The 23,683-nt window shown below is 48.8% G+C and overlaps 2 protein-coding genes across 6 annotated transcripts in view; one reads left to right on the forward strand and one right to left on the reverse strand.

The window, feature by feature from the left end:
- clns1a (chloride channel, nucleotide-sensitive, 1A) overlaps nucleotides 1-10,690 on the reverse strand; it is a 41,076-nt gene extending 30,386 nt beyond the window's left edge. The window contains exons 1-2 of one of the 2 annotated variants that reach the window (XM_041200024.1): nucleotides 10,402-10,690; nucleotides 1,396-1,548 (exon numbers count right to left, since the gene is read on the reverse strand). In XM_041200024.1, the coding sequence (XP_041055958.1) occupies nucleotides 1,396-1,548; nucleotides 10,402-10,520 (272 nt within the window). In that variant the 5' untranslated portion in view covers nucleotides 10,521-10,690. The remainder of the gene's footprint in view (nucleotides 1-1,395; nucleotides 1,549-10,401) is intronic. The other variant, XM_041200025.1, reaches the window with a different exon arrangement.
- Nucleotides 10,691-14,335: 3,645 nt separating this feature from the next.
- Nucleotides 14,336-23,683, forward strand: part of pnpla4 (patatin-like phospholipase domain containing 4) — an 85,603-nt gene continuing 76,255 nt past the window's right edge. For 2 of the 4 annotated variants that reach the window (XM_041198957.1, XM_041198955.1), the window contains exons 1-2: nucleotides 14,667-14,881; nucleotides 20,739-20,923. In XM_041198957.1, coding sequence (XP_041054891.1) covers nucleotides 20,744-20,923 — 180 coding nt within the window. In that variant the 5' untranslated portion in view covers nucleotides 14,667-14,881; nucleotides 20,739-20,743. Of the gene's footprint in view, nucleotides 14,411-14,666; nucleotides 14,882-20,738; nucleotides 20,924-23,683 lie in introns of those variants that run through there. The other 2 variants (XM_041198956.1, XM_041198958.1) reach the window with 2 other exon arrangements.

Raw genomic sequence — 23,683 nt, forward strand, 5'->3', positions numbered from 1 at the left:
ATGGCAAGTTGTTTGAAACTAAGTTATGGTAGTAAGACAAGCATATAGAGCTTTAAACTAGTACAACGTTCACACGAAGGGTGATCAACAAATGGAATGTGTTCCCCAGGGAACACTGAACAATGAAAACAAAATCTCGGAATAATACAAGAAACTGAGCATCATAATGAGCCATGGGGCTTTCTGGGTGAATGCACCTTGCGATCTTCTACTCTTCATCTTTTTTGGGAGCTTGTTAAGTCGTCAGCTGTTGCTCAGCAGGTGTGCTTGAGTCAAAAGGTCATATAGATTCAGACACACTCTTAGAGACCTGAGCATAAAAATGTAGACTAACACTCTGGTGCAGCACTGAGGGAGTGCTACACTGTCAGTGGTGCCAGCTTTCAAATAAGACATTAAACTGAAGCCCCGTCTGACCTATTGGGCAAATTGTTTTCGAAGAAGAGCACAGGAGTTCACCCAAGTATCCTGGCCAATTTATCCCTCAGCCAACATCTTTACAACAGGTTATCTGGGGCATTATCACATCATTGCTTCGGGGAGCTTCATGCATACAAATTGGCAGCTGCATTTCCTGCACACTTCACCTAAGCAACCACACTTCCAAACCACTTCATTAGCTGTAAAGTGCTCTTAGGGTGTCCGGAGGTTGTGAAAGGCGCTAGATAAATGCAGTGTTTTTTTTATGGCTGTGTGTTCCCAAATTATAGTTATTTTCTCCAAACACCTTGGAAGACTTGTCTGTGCTGTATGATCCACATTATTGTTATAGTTCCCAGTTGCTGCTTCTATCTGTGTACGTTCAGAATAATCTCAAATTCCTCGTGGACATGCACCCAGAGGACAAAATCAGTTCTTTTTATTCATCACTGACTTAGAAAAGCTAGAGGATGTCTGTTGTGAGAAGTGGTGATGCAAGAGGTGCTAAGTCTGCAGCTTGGCAGTTTATTTTACGCCCCACACTCTTTTATAATTCATGGTTGAATCTGGTTGCTATCAAGATGCAAAGGCAAACTGCTCACCTCAATGGCATTGTGTGTCACAGCTGTCACTTTGTGTCTACCTGTGGGCATGCTGAACCCTTAGCCAGCTTGTAACAGCCAATACATTTTTAGCATTGCCGTTCTTCACAGACTTTGCACTGACATTAAGTAAGGTTGACAGCCAAAATAGCAGATTTACAAATGGCACATTCACTGCTTGTGTAAAATTCGTTGCTATTCAATACAAAACTGGGCACATTCAGCACAACGGGAACTGGCACAATAACTGAACTGGTTCAGGAATGTAAAGGGCAGTCAGTATATCCATGCTTACACATAACCTGCACTTGATGTTGGCGTTGGTTGCCTCGAATAAACTGTCTTTCATGCCTTGTGTATGAACACCCCTCACCTTGATGAACGAAAAAATACACCAAGAAAAGAAAAACTTTTAAATAGCAGCCGCTGGCATTCTTGTGTCACTAACTGTGTGCAGTACAAAAGATGCAGAATTATTCCCACACAGACTGGGATGAAAGACCAAACTTCACCAATGGTGTAGATCCTGGGTATTGAGAAGGAGAGAAAAAAAAAATCACTCAGATGATGCGGAGAAAACTTCGACTGAATTTAAATGAAATAACTTGAGGGGAGCATGGTTAGTGACTAGGTTCCAACTGAAAAGCTTACGAACTGTTAGGTTTGCAGGAGAAGGAAATGGATCTCTTTAAAGTGGGAGCGGGTGGGGTAACCAACTCTAACCCGCTTCACAAGCCAAAATGAGCTCCTCCAGATTCCAGCACAGATAGGGCTCAATAACCTTCTTCTGAGCTATAAGTCTCTACATAATTTAAAATAAAAATCATTCATGGCATGTGGGCATTGTGGCTTGCTCGGCTATTTCAGAGGACAGTTAAGAGTCAACCACTTTGCTGGGGGTCTGGAGTCACACGTAGGCCAGGCTAGGTAAGGACGGCAAATTTCGTCCCCTGAAGGACATTAGTGAACCAGATGGGCTTTTGTGACAATCCAGCAGTTTCATGGTCGCCATTACCAAGACTAGGTTCTTACTTCCAGATTTATTAATTAATTGAATTTCAAATCCCGAGCTGCTGTGGAGGGATTTGAACTCATGTCCCTGGATTATTCCAGGCCTCTGGATTCCAACATCCCATGGCGGTCCATCCCAAATTCAAGCCTGCTGTCTGCTGAATTAGCCGATCACAGCCAGGATGGTGCTGTGAAACATTACAATTTGACTCTGCCCCTGGGATAGGGGAGGAAGTTAAAGAAAGTAAACTGGGATTCTTGCCAGTTATCCAAGGGGCCCAGCTTGAATGGCATTGTGCATGAATATTGTTTAAGGATGAGATATGGTGAAATCGCCTGTTAATTTGCACTGAGATAAAAACAAAAAAACTGCGGATGCTGGAAATCCAAAACAAAAACAGAATTACCTGGAAAAACTCAGCAGGTCTGGCAGCATCGGCGGAGAAGCTCCGCCGATGCTGCCAGACCTGCTGAGTTTTTCCAGGTAATTCTGTTTTTGTTTTGTTAATTTGCACTGCCTGGGTGTACACAGAGGCGAGTATTTGTGGACCTACGACACATGGAGAGGAAATGGGGCATGGGGGGAGGGGGGATGTGCAGACTGTAGGAAACTCATGCAGATTGCCCTGTATCCTTGAACGGCATCAGCATTCGAAGGAGGATCTTTACTGGAGTCACATCAGCTGAGAGCTGCATGAGCCTATGAATAGAAAAAATGCGAATCCAGTCTTCAGGCCAAACAATAATCCATTTACACTTTCACACAAGAACTATTGTTAATAAACTGTATTGTCAGCATGGATTCCAAGAGCAAGGCACCATCCCACTCCATGGTTTCAATGTGAAAATAGGCCCATCAAAGATCTCTGCCTCTGGCAAGAAGCTGCCAGAAACAGTTATGCATGCAGTGCATATGCTAGGAGCTAGGACACAGCAATTGGCACATCAGAACACAGAAAACTGTCTTGAGAAGTGACTTTGATAGAAACTCCCATTCAGGTGATGATCAAGCAGTGAGCTGCTGTTCCTGTACTAACTGTGCAGGGTCGAGTGCCTGATCCATCAAGGGAAGCAGTGGAGCATGAAATGTATAAATATCAGCTGTGCACCGGGTCTGACCACCAAGTACTGTCTTCAGGTGAAGTGGTGCTTGGCAACTGGGGGATAACTGAAACGGAGCACACAGACATAAATCTGCCCAGGCTTTAAACCCATTCTTTCCTCCCTTATTTTTATACAAAATCTTTGTTTTGAAACTGCTGTCTGTATTTAAATTCCAAGTTAGTTAAGGAAAAAATACTACCAAGGTTAAAAGGATTAAAGTAGGGGGATTGGTTTGCACACACTAGCCCTGCATTCCCAAACGTAGAAATGAGGAGTAATCTACTGGAGCTGTTTAGGATGACGGGTACTATTTTCTCCTGGCGGGAGAGTCCAGAACAAGGGGGCATAACATTAAAATTAGAGCTGGGATACCCAGTGGCGATGTCAGGAAGCACTTCTTCACATGGAGGCGGGTAGAGATCGGGAACTCAACCCATACCACCCCCCCACAAAAAAACAAGCTGCTAAAGCTGCGCTCAACTAAAGGGCATTAAGCGACGGAGTTAAGATTCAGATCAGCCATGTTTCAACTGAACGCCAGAACAGGCTAGAGGGGCTGGACGGCCTCCCCCATTCCTATGTTTTAGAGTCGGTTGAAGCGTCAGAGTTTCTCCATGGTGCAGGTTGAACAGTCGAGAGACTCAAAACTGAAGCACCACAGTGTTACAGTCAGGAAGGTGACAAGTTTGCACAGGCAATTCCCACGATAAATGTGGACACAGCAATTTAAAATAGCTGACACAGTCTGACAAAAATCCGACAAGAAGAAAGCTTGCATTGGCAGGATGAGCATGTAGATTTTTAATGTATTATGTTGATAAAATGAGATGCTTAAGGTGGGAGGTCATGAAATGCATTAAATTCAACTTCTTTCCTTTATTAAAATAAAAGAAATGGATACAGTAGTGGAGTGGTTATGTTGCTGGACTGATAACCCAGACAATATGAATTCAAATCCCATCATAGCAGTTTGAGAATCTAAATTCAGCTCTAAAAAACTGGAAGCAAAGAGCGCTATCAGTAAAAGCGACCACAAAGCTGTCGGATTGTTGCTAAGTCTCAACTGGTTCACTCATGCCCTTTTGGGAAGGAAACCTGCCGTTCTTGCCCACTCTGGTCTATATGCGACTCCACACACACACCAACATGGTTAACACTTAACTCTCTGAAATGGTCTTACAAGAGGACCATCACCATCTCAAGATGAGAAATAAATGTCAGCCCTGTTCATTTCTGGAGAATGAATAATAAAAAATGATGCTTACATCAAACTTCTTAACCTTTGTATAATTTGGAAACAAAAATTAAAATCACAATCTTTCCAAGGCCTCCCTTTCTCTCTGCCTCCAGCAACTAACCCTCCTCACTCCGCCTCCTCTGAACCTGTCTCCTAGCCCCATTCTCTTTTCCCATTCCCATTATGACCACCCGTCCCCGTCACCTCCCGTCAATGTCACCCCATTACAGCCCCATTTCTCATCTTTCCCAGAACTCCATGTTTCAATTGCTCCAATCAGGTTTCCGACCCAGAGTATCAGAACAGCTCTGATCAAAGTCACAAATGACATCCTACGTGACTGTGACAAAGAAAAACTTGCCTCCTCGCCCTTCTCCACCAGTCCTGCAGCCTTTGACACAGCTGACTACATCACCCTCCTCTAACACCTCTCTACTGTCGTCCAGCTAGGTGGGGCTGCTCTCACCTGGTTCTATTCTAATGGTAGTCAGAGAGTCACCTCCGATGACTTCTCTTCTTGCACCCGCACCATTACTTCTGGCGCCCCCCAAGAATGATCTTTGGTCCCCTCCTATTTCTCATCCACATGCTCAGCGACATCATCTGAAGGCACAGCATCAGTTTTCATATGTACATCGACTACATGCAGCTCTATCTCACCACCACCTCTCACGACTCCTTCACTGTTGCTAAATTATCAGGCTGCAATTCCAGGTGAGCAGAAATTTCCTTCAATTAAATATTGGAAAGACTGAAGCCATTGTTTCGGATCCCGCTCAAAACTCTGTTCCCTATCTATTGTCTTGATCCCTCTCCCTGGCAACAATTTGAGATTAAAGCAATCTGTTCACAACCTTGTTGTCACATTTGATCGCAAGATTAGCATCTCTCCTCAATCTGCTATCATTAAAACCACCTATTTCTGCCTCCATAACATCACTCTAGTCTCAGCTCATCTGCTTCAGAAACCTACATTCAGGCCTTTGTTACCTCTAGGCTTGACTTTTCCAATGCACTCCTGGCTGGTCTCCCATGGGCTACCCTCCTTAAACTTGAGGCCATCCAAAACTCTGCTGTGCATGTCTTAACTTGTACCCAGTCCCGTTCACCTGTCACCCATGCTCACTGGCCCACATTGATTCTGGAAAAACAGGTTCTTGACTTTAATTCCTCCATCGTTTTGCCCCTCCCTATCTCCGTTATCTCCTTCAGCCCCACAACCCTCCGAGGTATGTGCGCTCCTCTAATTCTGGCCACTTTTGTGCTCTTGAGTTTAATAGCTCCACCAATGTTTAACATGCCCCAAGCTCTGGAATTCCCGCTCTTCAACTCTCCACCTTGCTTTTCTCCTTTAAGATACTCCTTAAAAGCTTTGAGTAAACCTTTGGAAATCTGTCCTAATTTCTCCTGATGTGGCTCTGTCATACTTTGTTTAATAATGCTCCATGCTCCCTCCCATCCTGAATCTGTCTCCCACTCAACCCTCACACCTGCTTTTTCTCACTCTGCTCCACTGGCTCTCCCCTCCCCCCTCTCTAAGGATGTAAGAAATAGGAGGAGTAGGCCATTTGGCCCCTCAAGCCTGCCCCGCCATTTAATAAGATTATGGCTGATCTGCCCCAGGCCTCAACTCCTCTTTCGCGCCAGCTCCCCATAGCCTTCAGCTACCCGATATTTCAAAAATCTATCTACCTCCTCTTTAAATACTTTTAGTGATCTAGTCTCCACAACTCTCTGGGGCACAGAATTCGAGACATTCACTACCCCCAGAGAAGAAATTCCTTTGCATTTCAGTTTTAAATGAATGTCCTATTATTCTGTAACTATGTCCCCGAATTCGAGATTCTCCTCTAATGGAAACATGTTGTCAACATCTATCCTGTCAAGCCCCCTCAGAGTCTTGAACGTTTCAATAAGATCATCCCTCATTCTTCTAAACTCTAATGAATAAAGGCCTAACCTGTTTAGCCGTCCCTGATAAATCCACCTCGCTATCCCAGGAATCAGCCTAGCGAATCTCTTTTGAACCACTTCCAATGCCAGTATATCCTTTCTTAAATATGGGGAACAAAACTGTACACAGTACTCCTGCAGGTGTGGCCTCACCACCACCCTGTACAGTTGTAACAAGACTTCCCTATTTTTAAACTCCAACCCCCTAGTAATATAGGTCAAAATTCCATTTGCCATCTTAATTATTTGCTGCACCTGCATGCTAACGTTTTGTGTTTCATGCACACAAACACCCAGATCTCTCTGTGCTGCACTTTTTCGGAGTATCTCTCCATTTAAGTAAGACTGCCTTCTGATTCTTCCTACCAAAGTGCATGACCTCACACTTTCCTACATTAAACTCCACCTGCCAAGCTTTTGCCCACCCACAACCTGTCTATATCCCCTTGCAGGTTCCTTTTGCCCTCATTACAACATGTCCTCCGACCTATTTTGTATTGTGTGCAGTTCTGGTCACCACATTAAAGGACGGACGTAATAGCTCTGGAGGGAGTGCAGAGGAAGTTTACAAGAATGTTGCCAGGGTTAGAAAAGTGTAGCTACGAGGAGAGATTGGACAGGTTGGGGTTATTTTCCTTAGAACAAAGAAGGCTGAGAGGTGATTTGATTGAGTTGTACAAAATTATGAGGGGAATAGATAGAGTGGACAGGATAAAATTGTTTCCCTTGATGGAGAATTCTAGAACCAGGGGACATTGATTCAAAATAAGTGGCAGAAGGTGTAGGGGGGGGACATGAGGAAGAACTTTTTTATGCAGAGGCGAGTGGGTATCTGGAATTTGCTGCCCAAGTTGGTGGTAGAGGCAGAAACTTTAAACACTTTTAAAAAGTACCTGGATCTGTACCTAAAGTGCTGTAAGCTGCAGGGCTATGGGCCAGGTGCAGGAAGGTGGGATTAGAAAGGGCACCTGGGTGTCCTCAGGCCGGCATGGACAAGATGGGCTGAATGGCCTCCTTCTGTGCTGTAACTTTTCTATGGTTCTATGGTCAGCAAATTTGGATACATTACACTCTGCCCCCTCTTCCAAGTCATTAATATGGATAGTAAATAATTGAGGCCCTAGGACTGACCCTTGTGGCACTCCATTCGTTACGTCTTTCTACCCTGAAAAAGACCAATTAATCCTGACTCTCTGTCTTCCGTGTGTTAACAATCGTTAATCCATGCTAATACATTACCCCCAATACTGTCAGCCCCTATCTTGTGCAATAACCTTTTACATGGCACCTGATTGAATACCTTCTGGAAATCCAAATACACATCATCTACTGGTTTCCCCTTTATCAACTCTGCTTGTTATATTCTCAAAGAACTCTAGCAAATTTGTCAAACATGATTTCCCTTTCACAAAACCATGTTGACTCTGTTTGATTGTGTTAAGCTTTTCTAAATGTCCTATTTCTTCCTTAATAATGGACTCTAGCATTTTTCCAATAACAGTTGTTAGGCTGACTGGCCTATAGTTTCTTGCTTTTTGTCTCCCTCCCTTCTTGAACAGGGGCATCACATTAGCGGTTTTCTGATCCACTGGGACCCTCCCGGAATCCAGTGAGTTCTGGAATATTTCGACCAATGCCTCCACTAGCTCTGCAGCCACTTCCATTAAAACCCTTGGATACAGGCCATAAGGTCCCGGTGACTTGCCTGCCTTTAGTCCCATTAGCTTGTCAAATACTTCGCCCCTCGTGATAGACGCTGTTAGATCTTTCCTCCCATTAGCTCCTTGCTTATCTGATATCTTTGGAATGTTTATACTGTTCTCCACCATGAAGATCGATGCAAAATATTGGTTAAAATTATCTGCCATTTCCCTGTTCCCCATTATCAATTCTCCAGGCGCATCCTCCAAGTGTCCCACGCTCACTTTAGCCACAACCTTTCTTATATCCCTGTTGAAGCTCTTGTTTGTTTTTATATTTTTTGCCAATTTTATTTCGTCAACAATTTTCCCCCTCTTTATCAGGTTTTTAGTAATCAGCTGCTGGTTCCTAAAAAATCCTCTGGCCTATCACTAGTTTTCACCACTTTATATGCCTTAGTTTTAGATTGGATACTCTCCTTGGCCACCTGTTAACCATAGGTGGTTCATCCTTCTCATCGAGTCCTTCTTTTTGACTGGATTAATTTTTGCTGTGCGTTATGAAATATCTGCTTAAATGTCTGCCACTGTTCATCTACTGACCTTCCCCTTAGTCTATTTTCCCAGCCCACTTTAGACAGCTCTCTCTTCATACCTCTGTAATTGCCTTTGTTTAAGTTGAGGACACTAAATTGAGACCCGAGTTGCTCACCCTCAAACTGAATTTGAAATTCTACCATGTTGTGATCGATACCCCCTAGAGTCCTTAACTACAATATCTCTTATTAATCCCACCTTATTACAAATGACTAGATCTAAAACAGCCTGTTCCTGGCTAGGTTCTGCAAGTATTGCTCTAAGAAATAATCCCTGATGCACTCTACAAATTCATCTTCCATATTACCACTGCCAATCTGATTTGTCCAGTCAAAATGCAGATTAAAATCACGCATGACAATTGTAGTGCCTTTCTTACACGTCCTACTTACTTCCTGATTTATACTTTGTCCTACAGTGAGGCAATTCTTCGGGGGGTCTATAGACGATTCCCATACGTGACTTCTTCCCCTTGCTATTCTTCATTTCCACATCACGATTTATTGCACATATATCACTACTCACCACTGCACTGATACCTTCCTTTATTAACAAAGCTACCCCACCTCCTTTTCCTTTTTGCTTATTTTTCCAGAATGTCGGATACCCTAGAATATTGAATTCAGTCTTGGTCACTCTGCAACCACATTTCTGTAATAGCTATCAAGTCATATTTATTTATTTCTATTTGTGCCGTCAACTCATCTATCATGTTACATTGCTCCCCACCCTCCACCACCCCCCTCCTCTCCTCTCCCCACCACCAACCTCCTCTCACCCCCCAACCCCCCTCCTCTCCCCTCCTCCCCAACCCCCTCCTACTCCCCTCCCACCCCAACCCCCCCTCCCCCTTCCTACTCCCCTCCCACCCCAACCCCTCTCCTCCCCCAACACCCTCCTACTTCCCTCCCACCCCAACCCCCCTCCCCAACCCCTCTCCTCCCCCCAACCCCCTCCTACTCCCCTCCCACCCCAACCCCTCTCCTCCCCCCATCCCCCTCCTACTCCCCTCCCACCCCAACCCCTCTCCTCCCCCCCAACCCCCTCCTACTCCCCTCCCACCCCAACCCCTCTCCTCCCCCCAACCCCCTCCTACTCCCCTCCACCCAACCCCCAACCCCTCTCCTCCCCCCCCAACCCCCTCCTACTCCCCTCCCACCCCCTCTCCTCCCCCCAACCCCCTCCTACTCCCCTCTCACCCCAACCCCTCCACCCCAGGCCCCCTCCCCAACCCCTCCCCCCCCAGCCCCCCTCCTACTCCCCTCCCCCCAGCCCCCCTCCTACTCCCCTCCCAGCCCCCCTCCTTCTCTTCTCTCCTCCCCCCAACCCCCCTCCCCCCAACCCCCCTCCCCCCCAACCCCCTCCTTCTCTTCTCCCCCCCTACTCCCCTCAACCCCCCTCCCCCCCAACCCCCTCCTTCTCTTCTCCCCTCCCCCCCACTCCCCTCCCAGCCCCCCTCCTTCTCTTCTCCCCTCCCCCCCAACCCCCTCTTTCTCTTCTCCCCTCCTCCCCCCCAACCCCCTCCTACTCCCCTCCCACCCCAACCCCTCCACCCCAGGCCCCCTCCCCAACCCCTCCCCCCCCAGCCCCCCTCCTACTCCCCTCCCCCCAGCCCCCCTCCTTCTCTTCTCCCCTCCCCCCAACCCCCTCTTTCTCTTCTCCCCTCCCCCCCCAACCCCCCCTCCTTCTCTTCTCCCCTCCCCCCCCAACCCCCCCTCCTTCTCTTCTCCCCTCCCCCCCCAACCCCCCCTCCTTCTCTTCTCCCCTCCCTCCCCCCCCCCCCCCAAACCCCCTCCTTCTCTTCTCCCCTCTCCAGTATTAGTAACCCCACTCTCACCTCTCGGCGATGTACAAAGTACCGGTGCCCAGGCCCTTGCCATCCAGAACCGCCGCGATCTCGGACTGTTGGAGCCTGACTCCCTCGGCCGGGGGCGGGAAACACCTGAGGAAAACCATGGGGCCAGCGGAGAGCGGCGGCGCCTGCAAAACCCTCCCCGCGGGTACACACCGTTGAGCTGCGGGGGCCCAGTGCTCGGACTCTCTCTCTCTGTCTCTCTCAGCCCGACCACTCCATGCGGCTCCCGCCCTCCCAGGCCGAGCCCACCCTCCCGGATACTGTCACCCAGCAACCGGCACTCGCTTCCGGCTGCTCACAGCGTCGCTAGCGGCCGGGAGGTATCATTACAACAGAGCGCCATCAGTGCAATCACAGTAATACAGCACCACCAGCGGCCTGGAGATAACATTACAACAGAGCGCCATCAGTGCAATCACAGCAAAACAGCGCCTCCAGCATCCTGGAGGTATCATTACAACACTGTCATCGGTGCAATCACAGTAATACAGCGCCTCCAGCAGCCTGGAGGTATCATTGCAACACTGTCATCAGTGCAATCACAGTAATACAGCGCCTCCAGCAGCCTGGAGGTATCATTACAACACTGTCATCGGTGCAATCATAGTAATACAGCGCCATCAGCAGCCTGGAGGTATCATTACACACTGTCATTGGTGCAATCAGGAACCCTGCACTGTTGCAGATCTTGCCGAATTCAACAACAAGGCGCAAAAATATGTCCAGTTCTGGCTGGGCCATGTGTAGACTGTCCGTGGACACGATAAGAAGGTCAGTGCAAGCATGGTACTACAGCGCCACCAGCGGCCTGGAGGTATCATTACAACATACTGGCATCAGTGCAATCACAGGAATACAGCGCCGCCAGCGGCTCGGAGGCATTATTAAAATACACCATCAATGGTGCCATTAAGGTGAGCCAGACGATCATGAGGCGCCTGCTTAACCCAGAGAGGAGTCCCAGAGGCGCCAGACAAAACTTATTTTTGATGGCGAAGCCATCCCATTGAGGGCCTTCCAGAAAAAAATGTATCCACTGCCTTACTTCTTCAGTACATCATATCTCACTTAGGAAAGAAAGGTCAATGTCCAAGTGCCTGAGTTCTCAAGCTATGATGGTGATGCGATGCTCAGGTCTCTCACTGTTTGGGTCATCCGTGAGGGCTGTGACATTCCAGCTCCCAAAATGTATTTCGATGAGTGGAAGATGCCTGTGCAAGATTGTTAAAAATACCAAGAACCTCCAAAGCTGGTGGCAAGAAATGTAGTTGGAAAGCAGTGTCCTCTCCCAAGCCAACTTGCCCAACATTGTGGTGCTCATCGCTCAAAATTGTCCTGCTAGGCAGGGTATGCCATTCCTATGCTTAACAACCCAAAGCAACAACTCTCAGTCACGGCACGAATCTCTCAAGAGGACGATGGAAGTGTTTTATGGATGTCCTCAAAGCATCCCTGAAGATGTCAAACGTCCCCACCAACTCGTGGGAGATCCGGTTTGTGACTGACCAAAATAGGGTGCGCAGAGTTGAAGTTAAGGCATCGGAAACATCCAACTAACCCATCTAGCATCATCTCCAAGTATCATCTGCCCCACATGTGGCAGAGTGTACAGATTGCGCATTGGAATAATCAGCCTTGGAACCCTTCGAACTGGAGTCATCCTAGATCCCAAGGGACTGCCAAAGAAGGAAGGACAGTGCCACCTGGAGGTATCATTACAACACATTGCATTGGTACAATTGCAGGAGTACTCAGTATCGCCAGTGACCAGGGGATACCATTACAGCACAAGACCATTGGTATAAATACAGTAAAACAGCACTGCCAGTGACTGGGTGATATAGTTACAACACATCGCCACTGGTGCAGTTCCAGTATTACAGCATCGCCAGCAACTGGAAGGTATCATAATAACACATTGCAAATGGTGCAACAGGAATTTGCCAAGGCTCCTTCAACAGCACCTTCCAAACCCACAATCACTACCATCTATAAGGACAAGGGCAGCAGATAGATGGGAACACCACCACCTGCAACTTACCCTCCAAGTCACTCCTGACTTGGAAATATCTCACCGTTCCTTCACCGTCACTGTGTCAAAATCGTGGAATTCCCTCCCTAACAGCACTATGGTTGTAGCTACACCACATGGACTGCAGTGTTTCAAGAAGGCAGCTCACCACCACCTTCTCAAAGGCAACTAGGGATGGGTAATAAATGCTGGTGCGGCCAGCGAAGCCCACATCCCATGAATGAATAAAAAAAAATTACAGCAATACAGCGGCACCAGTGATTTGGAAGTGTCATTACAAGACAACACACCATTTGCAGGTGGAATGTATATCCAATACCCTCAATTTGGAGATGTCATTACATCAACAACATACCACTTGGCAGGTGCCAGCAAAAGAAATGTCACAATGCAGCTAACAGGTCGACTTGTAATCATAAATGAAATATAGTGAAAGGAACAGAGGAAGTTTGGAGTGTAATTTCAGGCCAGAGTACAGGGAAGTGAAATTACAAGTGACAGCCAGGGATGGGATGTTGACATACAGCATCGCCTGTAGGCCAGGATGTGTAATTGTTAAGGCACAGCACCTCCTGTAGACCAGGATGGGGAATTGTTAAGGCAAAGCACCTCCTATAGACAAGGATGGGGAAATTGTTAAGGCATAGCGCCTCCTGTAGGCTGGGATGGGGAATTGTTAAGGCACAGTGCCTCCTGTAGGCTGGGATGGGGAATTGTTAAGGCACAGTGCCTCCTGTAGGCTGGGATGGGGAATTGTTAAGGCACAGCGCCTCTTGTAGGCTGGGATGGGGAATTGTTAAGGCACAGTGCCTCCTGTAGGCTGGGATGGTGAATTGTTAATGCACAGCGCTTCCTGTAGGCTGGGATGGGATGGGGAATTGTTTAGGCACAGCGCTTCCTGTAGGCTGGGATGGTGAATTGTTAAGGCACAGCGCTTCCTGTAGGCTGGGATGGGGAATTGTTAATGCACAGCGCTTCCTGTAGGCTGGGATGGGGAATTGTTAAGGCACAGCGCTTCCTGTAGGCTGGGATGGTGAATTGTTAAGGCACAGCGCTTCCTGTAGGTTGGGATGGGGAGTTGTTAAGGCACAACGCCTCCTGTAGGCTGGGATGGTGAATTGTTAAGGCACAGCGCCTCCTGTAGGCTGGGATGGTGAATTGTTAAGGCACAGCTCCTCTTGTAGGCTGGGATGGGGAATTGTTAAGGCACAGTGCCTCCTGTAGGCTGGGATGGTGAATTGTTAATGCACAGCGCTTCCTGTAGGCTGGGATGGGATGGGGAATTGTTTAGGCACAGCGCTTCCTGTAGGCTGGAATGGTGAATTGTTAAGGCACAGCGCTTCCTGTAGGCTGGGATGGGGAATTGTTAAGGCACAGTGCCTCCTGTAGGCTGGGATGGTGAATTGTTAAGGCACAGCGCTTCCTGTAGGCTGGGATGGTGAATTGTTAAGGCACAGCGCTTCCTGTAGGCTGGGATGGGGAATTGTTAAGGCACAGCGCCTCCTGTAGGCTGGGATGGTGAATTGTTAAGGCACAGCGCTTCCTGTAGGCTGGGATGGGGAATTGTTAAGGCACAGTGCCTCCTGTAGGCTGGGATGGGGAATTGTTAAGGCACAGTGCCTCCTGTAGGCTGGGATGGTGAATTGTTAAGGCACAGCGCTTCCTGTAGGCTGGGATGGTGAATTGTTAAGGCACAGCGCTTCCTGTAGGCTGGGATGGGATGGGGAATTGTTAAGGCACAGCGCCTCCTGTAGGCTGGGATGGTGAATTGTTAAGGCACAGCGCCTCCTGTAGGCTGGGATGGTGAATTGTTAAGGCACAGCGCCTCCTGTAGGCTGGGATGGTGAATTGTTAAGGCACAGCGCCTCCTGGCGGCTGGGATGAGTAATTTTTGCAGCGCAACGCCACCAAGCGACGAGGAGGTTTAATAGAGCCAACAAGCAGGCGGATTTCTAGCCGGTAAACATTTTGCGGTGCAATAAGCGTCGACTTGCGCTGGTAACGTTTCTGGCGCTGAGTAGTTGTGGTCAACATGTAACACGGGGCAAAAAGGAAACCCCGGGATGAGGGAGTGAACAGGCGGCCGGAGTGGAGTTTGGAGAGCTGGAGGGCGGGAGGGCCGCGCGCGCGTTTGGAATTGGCCCAGGAGCCGCCCCGTCTGGGTTGCTAAGAGCGGGGCCCTTAGCAACGGGGCGCAGGGGCGGGGCCTGCGGGGTCGCGGGCGGGCGCAGGCGGCTGAGCGGCGGGGCAGACCTTCCACACGCCAGTCAGCTGCTGGGGTGAGGGAGACTCAGCCACAACAACAACTGGGAATGAGATAAACGCCCCTTTTCAGGAGCGAGGAGCGAGGGGTTGTCACTTTTAAAGTTCCGCCCGTTTCCCCATTGCCCTGGGATGGACTCTGAAGACCTCCTGTGCCCCTCGTCGTGGGTGAGATATACACAATCCAACACTTGGGGAAAGACTTGTATTTATATAGCGCCCTGGGGGGGGAGGAGAGGGGTGTAGGGGGAGGGGGAGGGGGAGGGGGAGGGGGTGTAGGGGGAGGGAGGGGGGGGGGAGAGGGGGAGGGAGGGGGGGGGGGGGGGAGGGGGGGGGGGAGGGGGGGAGGGAGGGGGGGGGGAGGGGGGGGAGGGGGGAGGGGGGTGTAGGGGGAGGGGAGGGGGGGGGAGGGGGGGAGGGAGGGGGAGGGGGGGGGGGGAGGGGGAGGGGAGGGGGGGGGAGGGGGGGGGAGGGGGAGGGGGGGGGAGGGGGGAGGAGGGGGGGGGGGGGGGGGAGGGGGGAGGAGGGGGGGGGGAGGGGGGGGGAGGGAGGGGAGTGGGGGGGAGGGAGGGGAGGGAGGGGAGTGGGGGGGAGTAGGAAGTAGGGAGGGGAGTGGGGGGGGAGGGAGGGGAGGGGGGGAGTGGGGGGGAGTAGGAAGTAGAGGGGGGAGTGGGGGGGAGTAGGAAGTAGGGAGGGGAGTGGGGGGGAGGGAGGGGAGGGGGGAGTGGGGGGGAGTAGGAAGTAGAGGGGGGAGTGGGGGGGAGTAGGAAGTAGGGAGGGGAGTGGGGGGGGAGGGAGGGGAGGGGGGAGTGGGGGGGGAGGGAGGGGAGGGGGGGAGTGGGGGGGGAGGGAGGGGAGGGGGAGTGGGGGGGAGGGAGGGGTGGGGGGGGAGGGAGGGGAGGGGGGAGTGGGGGGGAGGGAGGGGAGGGGGGAGTGGGGGGGGAGGGAGGGGAGGGGGGGAGTGGGGGGGAGTAGGGAGTAGGGAGGGGAGGGGGGGAGGGAGGGGAGGGGGGGAGGGAGGGGAGGGGAGGGGGGGGAGGGAGGGGAGGGGGGGAGGGAGGGGGGAGTGGGGGGGGGGGAGGGAGGGGAGGGGGGGAGTGGGGGGAGTAGGGAGTCGGGAGGGGAGGGGAGGGGGGGAGGGAGGGGAGGGGAGGGGGGGAGGGGAGGGGAGGGGGAGTGGGGGGGAGTAGGGAGTAGGGAGGGGAGGGGAGGGGGGGAGGGAGGGGAGGGGAGGAGGGGGGGAGGGAGGGGAGGGGGGAGTGGGGGGGAGTAGGAGTAGGGAGGGGAGGGGGGGAGGGAGGGGAGGGGGGGAGGGAGGGGGGAGTGGGGAGTGGGGTGGGGGGGTAGGGAGGGGGGTGCGGGGGGTACGGAGGGGGGTGAGGGGGGAGTGGGGAGGGGGGAGGAGTGGGAGGGGGAGTGGGGAGAGTAGGGAGTGGGAGGGGGAGTAGGGAGGGGGAGGGGAGGGGGGAGTGGGGGGGTGGGATTTGTTGGGGGAGTGGGGGAGTGAGGGGTGGGAGTGAAGGGGGGAGTCGGGAGTGGAGTGGGGGGTGGGATTTGGAGGGGGGAGGTTTGGTGTGTGAGTTGGGGGGTTGTGGGGAGGTGGGGGTGGGGGGTGGGGGTTGGGAGTGTAGCCAATTTGATTAAATGTAATCCAGGTGGTTTCATCCCATGATTTACCACCACACCCCCCCCCCCCCCCCCCCCCCCCCCCCCAGCCATTAGGTGTGACGCCAATTGGAAAGCAAAAAGGCTCATTACCCAATTGGATGATACTTGACTGTCTTTCTCCCTCCCCGCCCCCAATTTTCAACATTTTTATCTATGTCTTTTGTCTATGACATCTTTGGCAATCTCTTCTTGGCCTCCCCCTATCTCTGACCCCCTCTCGAGCTCTCCTGTCCCACCCACTTCACCAGCTTATATATCATCTCCTTTCTATTTTTCTTTAGTTCTGATGAAGGGTCATATAGACTCAAAACATCAACTGTCACCCTCTCCGCAGATGCTGTCAGACCTGCTGAGTTTTTCCAGGTATTTTTGTTTTTGTTCAATATTTTTATATCTGGTAAAGAGAAAAGTTCAAAGAAAGTGACCAAAAAAAACCCCAATCTTTTTTAAATGCCCTGACGATTTTTCTCCAGGGATGCACAGAGCAGTGTCCTGGAGATTGATCTTCATTCCTGGAGACTGCAGGTCAACTCTGGAGGGTTGGCAACCCTAACAGCACCTTTCAGGACCACCCAAGGTGTTTTATAACCGGCGAAGTACTTTTGAATAACAGCAAAATGCTGAGATCTGAAATAAAAACAAGTGCTGTAAATATAAGAATGTATACAATGTATAAGACAATGCTGAGGCCAACTTTGGAGTATTGTGTGCAGTTCTGGTTGCCTACTACAGGAAGGATATCAGTAAGATTGAAAGAGTGCAGAGAAGATTTACTAGGATGTTGCCGGGTCTTAAGCAGTTGAGTTACAGGGAAAGCTTAAACAGGTTAGGACTTTATTCCTTGGAGCGTAGAAGGATGAGGGGAGATTTGATAGAAGTTTACAAAATTAATGAGGGGTATAGATGGAGTAAATGCAAGTGGGCTCTTTCCACTTAGATTAGGAGAGATAAACACGAGAGGACATGGCTTTAGGGTGAAAGGGGAAAGGTTTAGGGGGAACATTAGGGGGAACTTCTTCACTCAGAGAGTGGTGAGAGTGTGGAACGAGCTGCCATCTGACATGGTAAATGCGGGCTCACTCTTAAGTTTTAAGAATAAATTGGATAGATACATGGATGGGAGAGGTCTGGAGAGTTATGGACTGGATGCAGGTCAATGGGATTAGCGGAATAATATTTTGGCACAGACTAGAAGGGCCGATTGGCCTGTTTTCAGTGCTGTAGTGTTCTATAGTTCTATGGTTCACTTGAGGAGGTCGAAACAAGAGTTAATATTTTGAGTCCAATGTGACACTGCTTCGGAGCTGAAGAAGGGTAGAAATGTGATGGGTTTTATGTTGTTGAAAAACAGGGAGGGAGGGGGGGTCAGGTGGAACAAAAGGGAAGGTCGGGGGTAGGTTAGAGTGAGGGGTAGATTAAATACCAAAGATATCGTGGAACAAAGGCAAAGGGAGTGGCATTGGAAATAGTAAAGAAACAAAGCATTGGTCCAGAGTAGGTGTTAATAGCAGCAAAAAATCAGCTCTGAAAGAAAAAACATGAAAGCAGGGTACAAACTGGCACTTGGGGAAAAATTCAAAATGGACAACAGAAATCATGATCTGGAGTTGTTGAATTCAGTGTACTTTAAGTTCAGTCACTGCTGTAATGTAAGAACTGTGGCAGCCTATTTGTGCATAGCAAGATACCACAAGTAGCAATGTGGTAGTGAGCAGATAATCTATCTTTGTGAGGTTGAGTAAGGGATAATTGTTAGCCAGGACAACAGGGAGAACTTCCCTGCTCTTCCTTGAAATAGTGCCATGGGACCTTTTATGTCCACCCGAGAGGGTGACCTTGGTTTGTTGTTTCATCCGAAAGATGGCACCGTTGACGGTGTAGCAACTCCCTCAGTGCTGCACTGGAGTGTGAGTCTTGATTTTTGTGTTCAAGCCCTAGAATGGTCAACAGGACTTTAAACTAGAAAATGGGGGTGGGAAGGGAAGGGTAAAACTCCAAGAATTATGACTAATGGGAAACAAAGCAGCAGGTTAGCGTGTGGGGGGGATAGATTCAACTTCATGGAAAATTATGTAAAAACTGAAAAGAAAGAAGAGCCCAGGAGAGGCTATTAAAGTCTCCAGAACACAAAATAGGACAGAGTGCTTGAAAAGGGCTAGGAAACTAACTTCAAGCACATCAGATAAAGGGACGACAATGAGAAAGGGGACGGGAAATACAGGACTGAAGGTGTTGTATCTGAATGCACGCAGTATACGAAATAAGGTAAATGAGCTTGTGGCACAGATTGAAATTGGCAGGTATGATGTGGTGGGCATCATGGAGACATGGCTGCAAGAGGAAACATAGAAACTAGGAGCAGGAGTAGGCCATTCAGCCCTTCGAGCCTGCTCCGCCATTCAATATGATCATGGCTGATCATCCAACGCAATAGCCTTCTCCCGCTTTCTCCCCATACTCTTTGATCCCTTTCGCCCCAAGAGCTATATCTAACTCCTTGAAAGCATACAATGTTTTGGTCTCAACTACTTTCTGTGGTAACGAATTCCACAGGCTCACCACTCTCCGAGTGAAGAAATTTCTACTCACCTCAGTCCCAAATGGTCCACCCCATATCCTTAGACTGTGACCCCGATCCTGGACTCCCCCACCATCGGGAACATGCTTCCTGCATCTACCCTGTCTAGTCCTGTTAGAATTTTATAGGTTTTTATGAGATCCCACCTCATTCTTCTGAACTCCAGCAAATATAATCCTAATTGATTCAATCTCTCCTCATATGTCAGTCCCGCCATCCCAGGAATCAGTTGGGTAAACCTTTGTTGCACTCTCAAGCACATCATTCCTCAGATAAGGAGACCAAAACTGCACACAATATTCCAGGTGTGATCTCACCAAGGCCCTGTACAATTGCAGCTACACATCCCTGTTCCTGTACTTGAATCCTCTGGCTATGAAGACCAACATACCATTTGCCTTCTTTACCGCTTGCTGCACCTGCATGCTTACCTTCGGCGACTGATGTACAAGGTCACCCAGGTCTCGTTGCACATTCCCCTCTCTCAATTTATAGCCATTCAGATAATAATCTGCCTTCCTGATTTTGCTACCAAAATGGGTAACCTCACATTTATCCACATTATACTGCATCTGCCATACATTTGACCACTCACTCAGCTTATCCAAATCACACTGAAGCATCTCTGCATCCTCCTCACAGCTCACCCTCCCACCCAGGGAGTTACTCATTGCTCATTATTCTGTAAGATTAGTTAGTGTGTTTTAGATAATTTTCTTTGCTATTGACCAAAAAATTATCAAATATATTATTGTCTAGTTGTACAAATCTGCTTTATGCAACATGTACAGTTGCCTAGATAAGGTACTAGACTGGCAACCTAGTTTGTAAATTCACATTCCAAAGAATATCCTGCTAGACTGATGCAACTATTAGCAATCTAAATCAACAACCAGTTTTTGAACTTTATTTTAAACTGACATGAGTCAGATCTATACATCAGGATCAGGACTGGGAACTAAATATCCAAGCATATACATCCTATCGAAAAGATAGGCAGGTTGGCAGAGGGGGTGGGGTTGCTTTGTTAGTAAGAAATGAAATTAAATCGATAGCAAGAAATGACACAGGGTCAGATGATATAGAATCTGTGTGGGTAGAGTTGAGGAACCGCAAAGGTAAAAAAAATCATAATGGGAGTTATGTACAGGCCTCCGAACAGTAGTCAGGATGTGGGGCACAAGCTGCCTGATAATCTTTTAAATGAAACCAATTAAACTAAATCAACAAAATTGGGATAAATCAGGCACAGCCCCTAATTCAGGTCAGCTGTAAAACCAAGGACAAAATTTAAAGGAACCTTACAAACTTTAAATCAAAATGTGATTAAAGGGGTCAACAAAACACCCCAGTCCCCGCGGTGCCCACCGAGCACGGAAGGCCTCGAGCGTGTCAGCAGACACCGCGTGCTCCCTCTCCAGGGACATCTGGCAGCGAACGTAGCCGCGGAAGAGGGACAAACAATCAGGCGGAACTCCCCCGTCGATCGCCCGCTGCCTGGACCTGTTAACGGCCAACTTGGCCAGTCAAGCTGCCTGATGGTGAGAGTGCTACCCACTGAGCAATAATTGATCAATAATAACACCAATTAGTCTTTTAACTGTTTGAAATGCCTTAAAATCATTCCAAAATCTATAAATTGAATGCTCTCAGTTCCTAGCATGTCTCCCCAGTACTGACAATTGGGATGCTATGAGTAACCACTGGAACTTGGCTGAGGGGAGAGCTGGATGCTTCATTTAATGATTTTTACCTTGTTCTTTCTTTCCATTCATACAGTTAATATGTGTCCCCTCAACCTGACTTTTAGTGCCTGTGGATTTTTGGGGATTTACCACTTGGGGGCAGCAGGTGCTCTTTACCGACATGGAAACAAGTTGCTCAGTAAAATACAGAACTATGCAGGAGCCTCTGGAGGAGCTTTGGTTGCAGCTGTTCTGCTTTTACAACCTGAAAAACTAGAGGTGAGTAAGAAAGGAGATACAATAAGGACCAGACCATGGATTATCTGCAGTCAGGATTTCCATCAGGCAGCATTTTTGCGTGCGAATTTCCATTTGATGTTATTTAACCTTACTTTCCTGCTCTTCCCTCGTGCTCTTTAACATTTTTCACTTTCTCTTCAAGTGTTAGCCTCATTCATTCATGTCTTTATTACCTCTAGATTCCAGTGCACTCTTGGTTGGCCTCCTGTTTTACCCTGCATAACATTAACATCATCCAAAACTCCGCTGTCCATGGTTTAACTTTCAGCAAGTGCCATTCACTCATCACCCCTGTGCTTGCTGACCTACATTTTCACCCAGTCAAGCAATGTCTTGATGTTAAAATTCCCATCCTTGTTTTCAAATCCCTGCATGGACTCGCTTCTCCCTATCTCTGTAATGTCCTCGCCTCACAACCCTCAGTGATATCTGCACCCCTCTAATTCTGGCCTCTTGAGCATCCCCGATTTTAATTGCTCCACTACTGTTGGCCGTGCCTCGGCCCTAAGCTCTGGAATTCCCTCCCAACACCTCTCCGTCTTTTTACTTTGCTGTTCCCCTTTAAGACATTCCTTAAAACCTACCTCTTTGACCAAACTTTTAGTCATCTGACCTAATAGCTCCTTATGTCCTTTAGGGAAGGAAATCTGCTGTCCTTACCTGGCCTGGTTTACATGTGACTCCGGACCCACAGCAATGTGGTTGACTCTTAAATGTCCTCTGGAATGGCCTAGCAAACCATTTGGTGCAAGGGTTAGTAGGGATGGACAACAAATACTGGCCTTGCCAATGATGCTCACATCCAATGAAAGAATAAGGACAACAATGTGGCTTGGTATCTAATTTTGTTTTATAATGTTCCTATGAAGTGCCTTGGGATGCTTGATTACGTTGGAGGTGCTATATAAATAATGTTGTCGATTCCAGTCTAGATGCTGTGATTGGATTCAAAATCCATTTGTGGCAAAGCATTGCACCTTCTAATAACCATTGGTGTGAAACAATGGCTCCAGTTTTGCAGTAGTAATGATAACAAAACTGCCAATGTTCACAATCTCCTCTGAAACTGACAGCAACTTTGGAGTCTGCTCACTGAAGTGTGGAAATTTAGACGTTGCTGTCAGCGATTCTGAGCTTCTCTATTGGGTGTGCGGTTGAGTTTGGAGTCGATTAGAAATCACTGAACTGGCAAAAACTTGCCCTTTCACACTATTAATCTTACTGTAAATAGCTCTTGAGAAAAGTTACACTTTGAATTGTATTTTTAGCAATGAACTAAGTTTGTAATTACTGTTAACTAAGCTCTCTAGCCCTGAAAACTTAATTTTATGCTAAGTGTGTTGTCAAGGAGCCCTAGCAAAACTGAAGTCAATGGGAATCTCCACTAGTTGGAGTCACAGCTAGCAGAAAGGAAGATGGTTGTGGTTGTTGGAGGTCAATTGTCTCAGTTTAGGGACATCACTGCAGGAGTTCCTCAGGGTAGTGTCTTAGGACCAACCATCAATGGCCTTTGCTCCATCATAAGGTCAGAAATGGGGATGTTTATTGATGATTACATAATGTTCAGCAACATTCATGATTCCTCATATTGAAGCAGCCTGTGTCAATATGCAGCAAGACATGGACAATATCCAGGCTTGGGCTGATAAGTGGCAAGTAACATTCGTGCCACCACAAGTGCCAGACAATGATCTTTTCCAACAAGAGAGAATCTAACCATCTCCTCTTGAAATTCAATGCCATTACCATCGCTGAATCCCCCTCTTTCAACATTCTGTGGGTTACCAGTGACCGGAACCTGAAATGGACAAACCATATAAATACTGTGGCTACAAGAGCAGGTCAGAGGCTAGGAATCCTGCAACGAGTAACTCGCCTCCTCACTGTCCAAAGCCTGTCCACAAGGCACAAATCAGTAGTATGAGATACTCTCTACTTGCCTGGATGAATGCAGCTCCAATAACTCAAGAAGCTTGACGTCATCCAGGACAATGCAGCCCGCTTGGTTGGCAACCCATTCACTCCCTCCACCAATGATGCATAATGGCAGCAGTGCGTACCATCTACAAGATGTATTGCAGCGACTCGCCAAGGCTCCTTCGACAGCATCATCCAAACCCGTGAGTTCTACCATGTAGAAGGACAAGGGCAGCAGATGCATGGGAACACCACCACCTGTGAGTTCCCCTCCAAGACACTCGCCACCCTGACTTGGAAATATATCACCGTTCCTTCACTGTCACTGGGTAAAAATCCTGGAACTCCCTTCCTAACAGCACTGTGGGTGTAGTTACATGAGAGGGACTGCAGTGGTTCAAGAAAGCAGCTCACCACTGTCTTCTCGAGGCAGTTAGGGATGGGCAATAAATTTCCGCCAACTCCAGCAGGATGCCACCACCAAACACATCTTCCCTTCACCCCCCCTATCGGCATTCCGTAGGGATCGTTCCCTCCGGGACACCCTGGTCCACTCCTCCATCACCCCCTACTCCTCAACCCCCTCCTATGGCACCACCCCATGCCCTCCAAAAGGTGCAACACCTGCCCCTTCACTTCCTCTCTCCTCACCATCCAAGGACCCAAACACTCCTTTCAAGTGAAGCAGCATTTCACTTGCATTTCCCCCAACTTAGTCTACTGCGTTCGTTGCTCCCAATGTGGTCTCCTCTACATTGGAGAGACCAAACGTAAACTGGGCGACCGCTTTGCAGAACACCTGCGGTCTGTCCGCAAGAATGA

Source organism: Carcharodon carcharias, chromosome 11 (assembly GCF_017639515.1).
Source record: "Carcharodon carcharias isolate sCarCar2 chromosome 11, sCarCar2.pri, whole genome shotgun sequence".
In the NCBI taxonomy this organism is placed as follows: Eukaryota; Metazoa; Chordata; class Chondrichthyes; order Lamniformes; family Lamnidae; genus Carcharodon; species Carcharodon carcharias.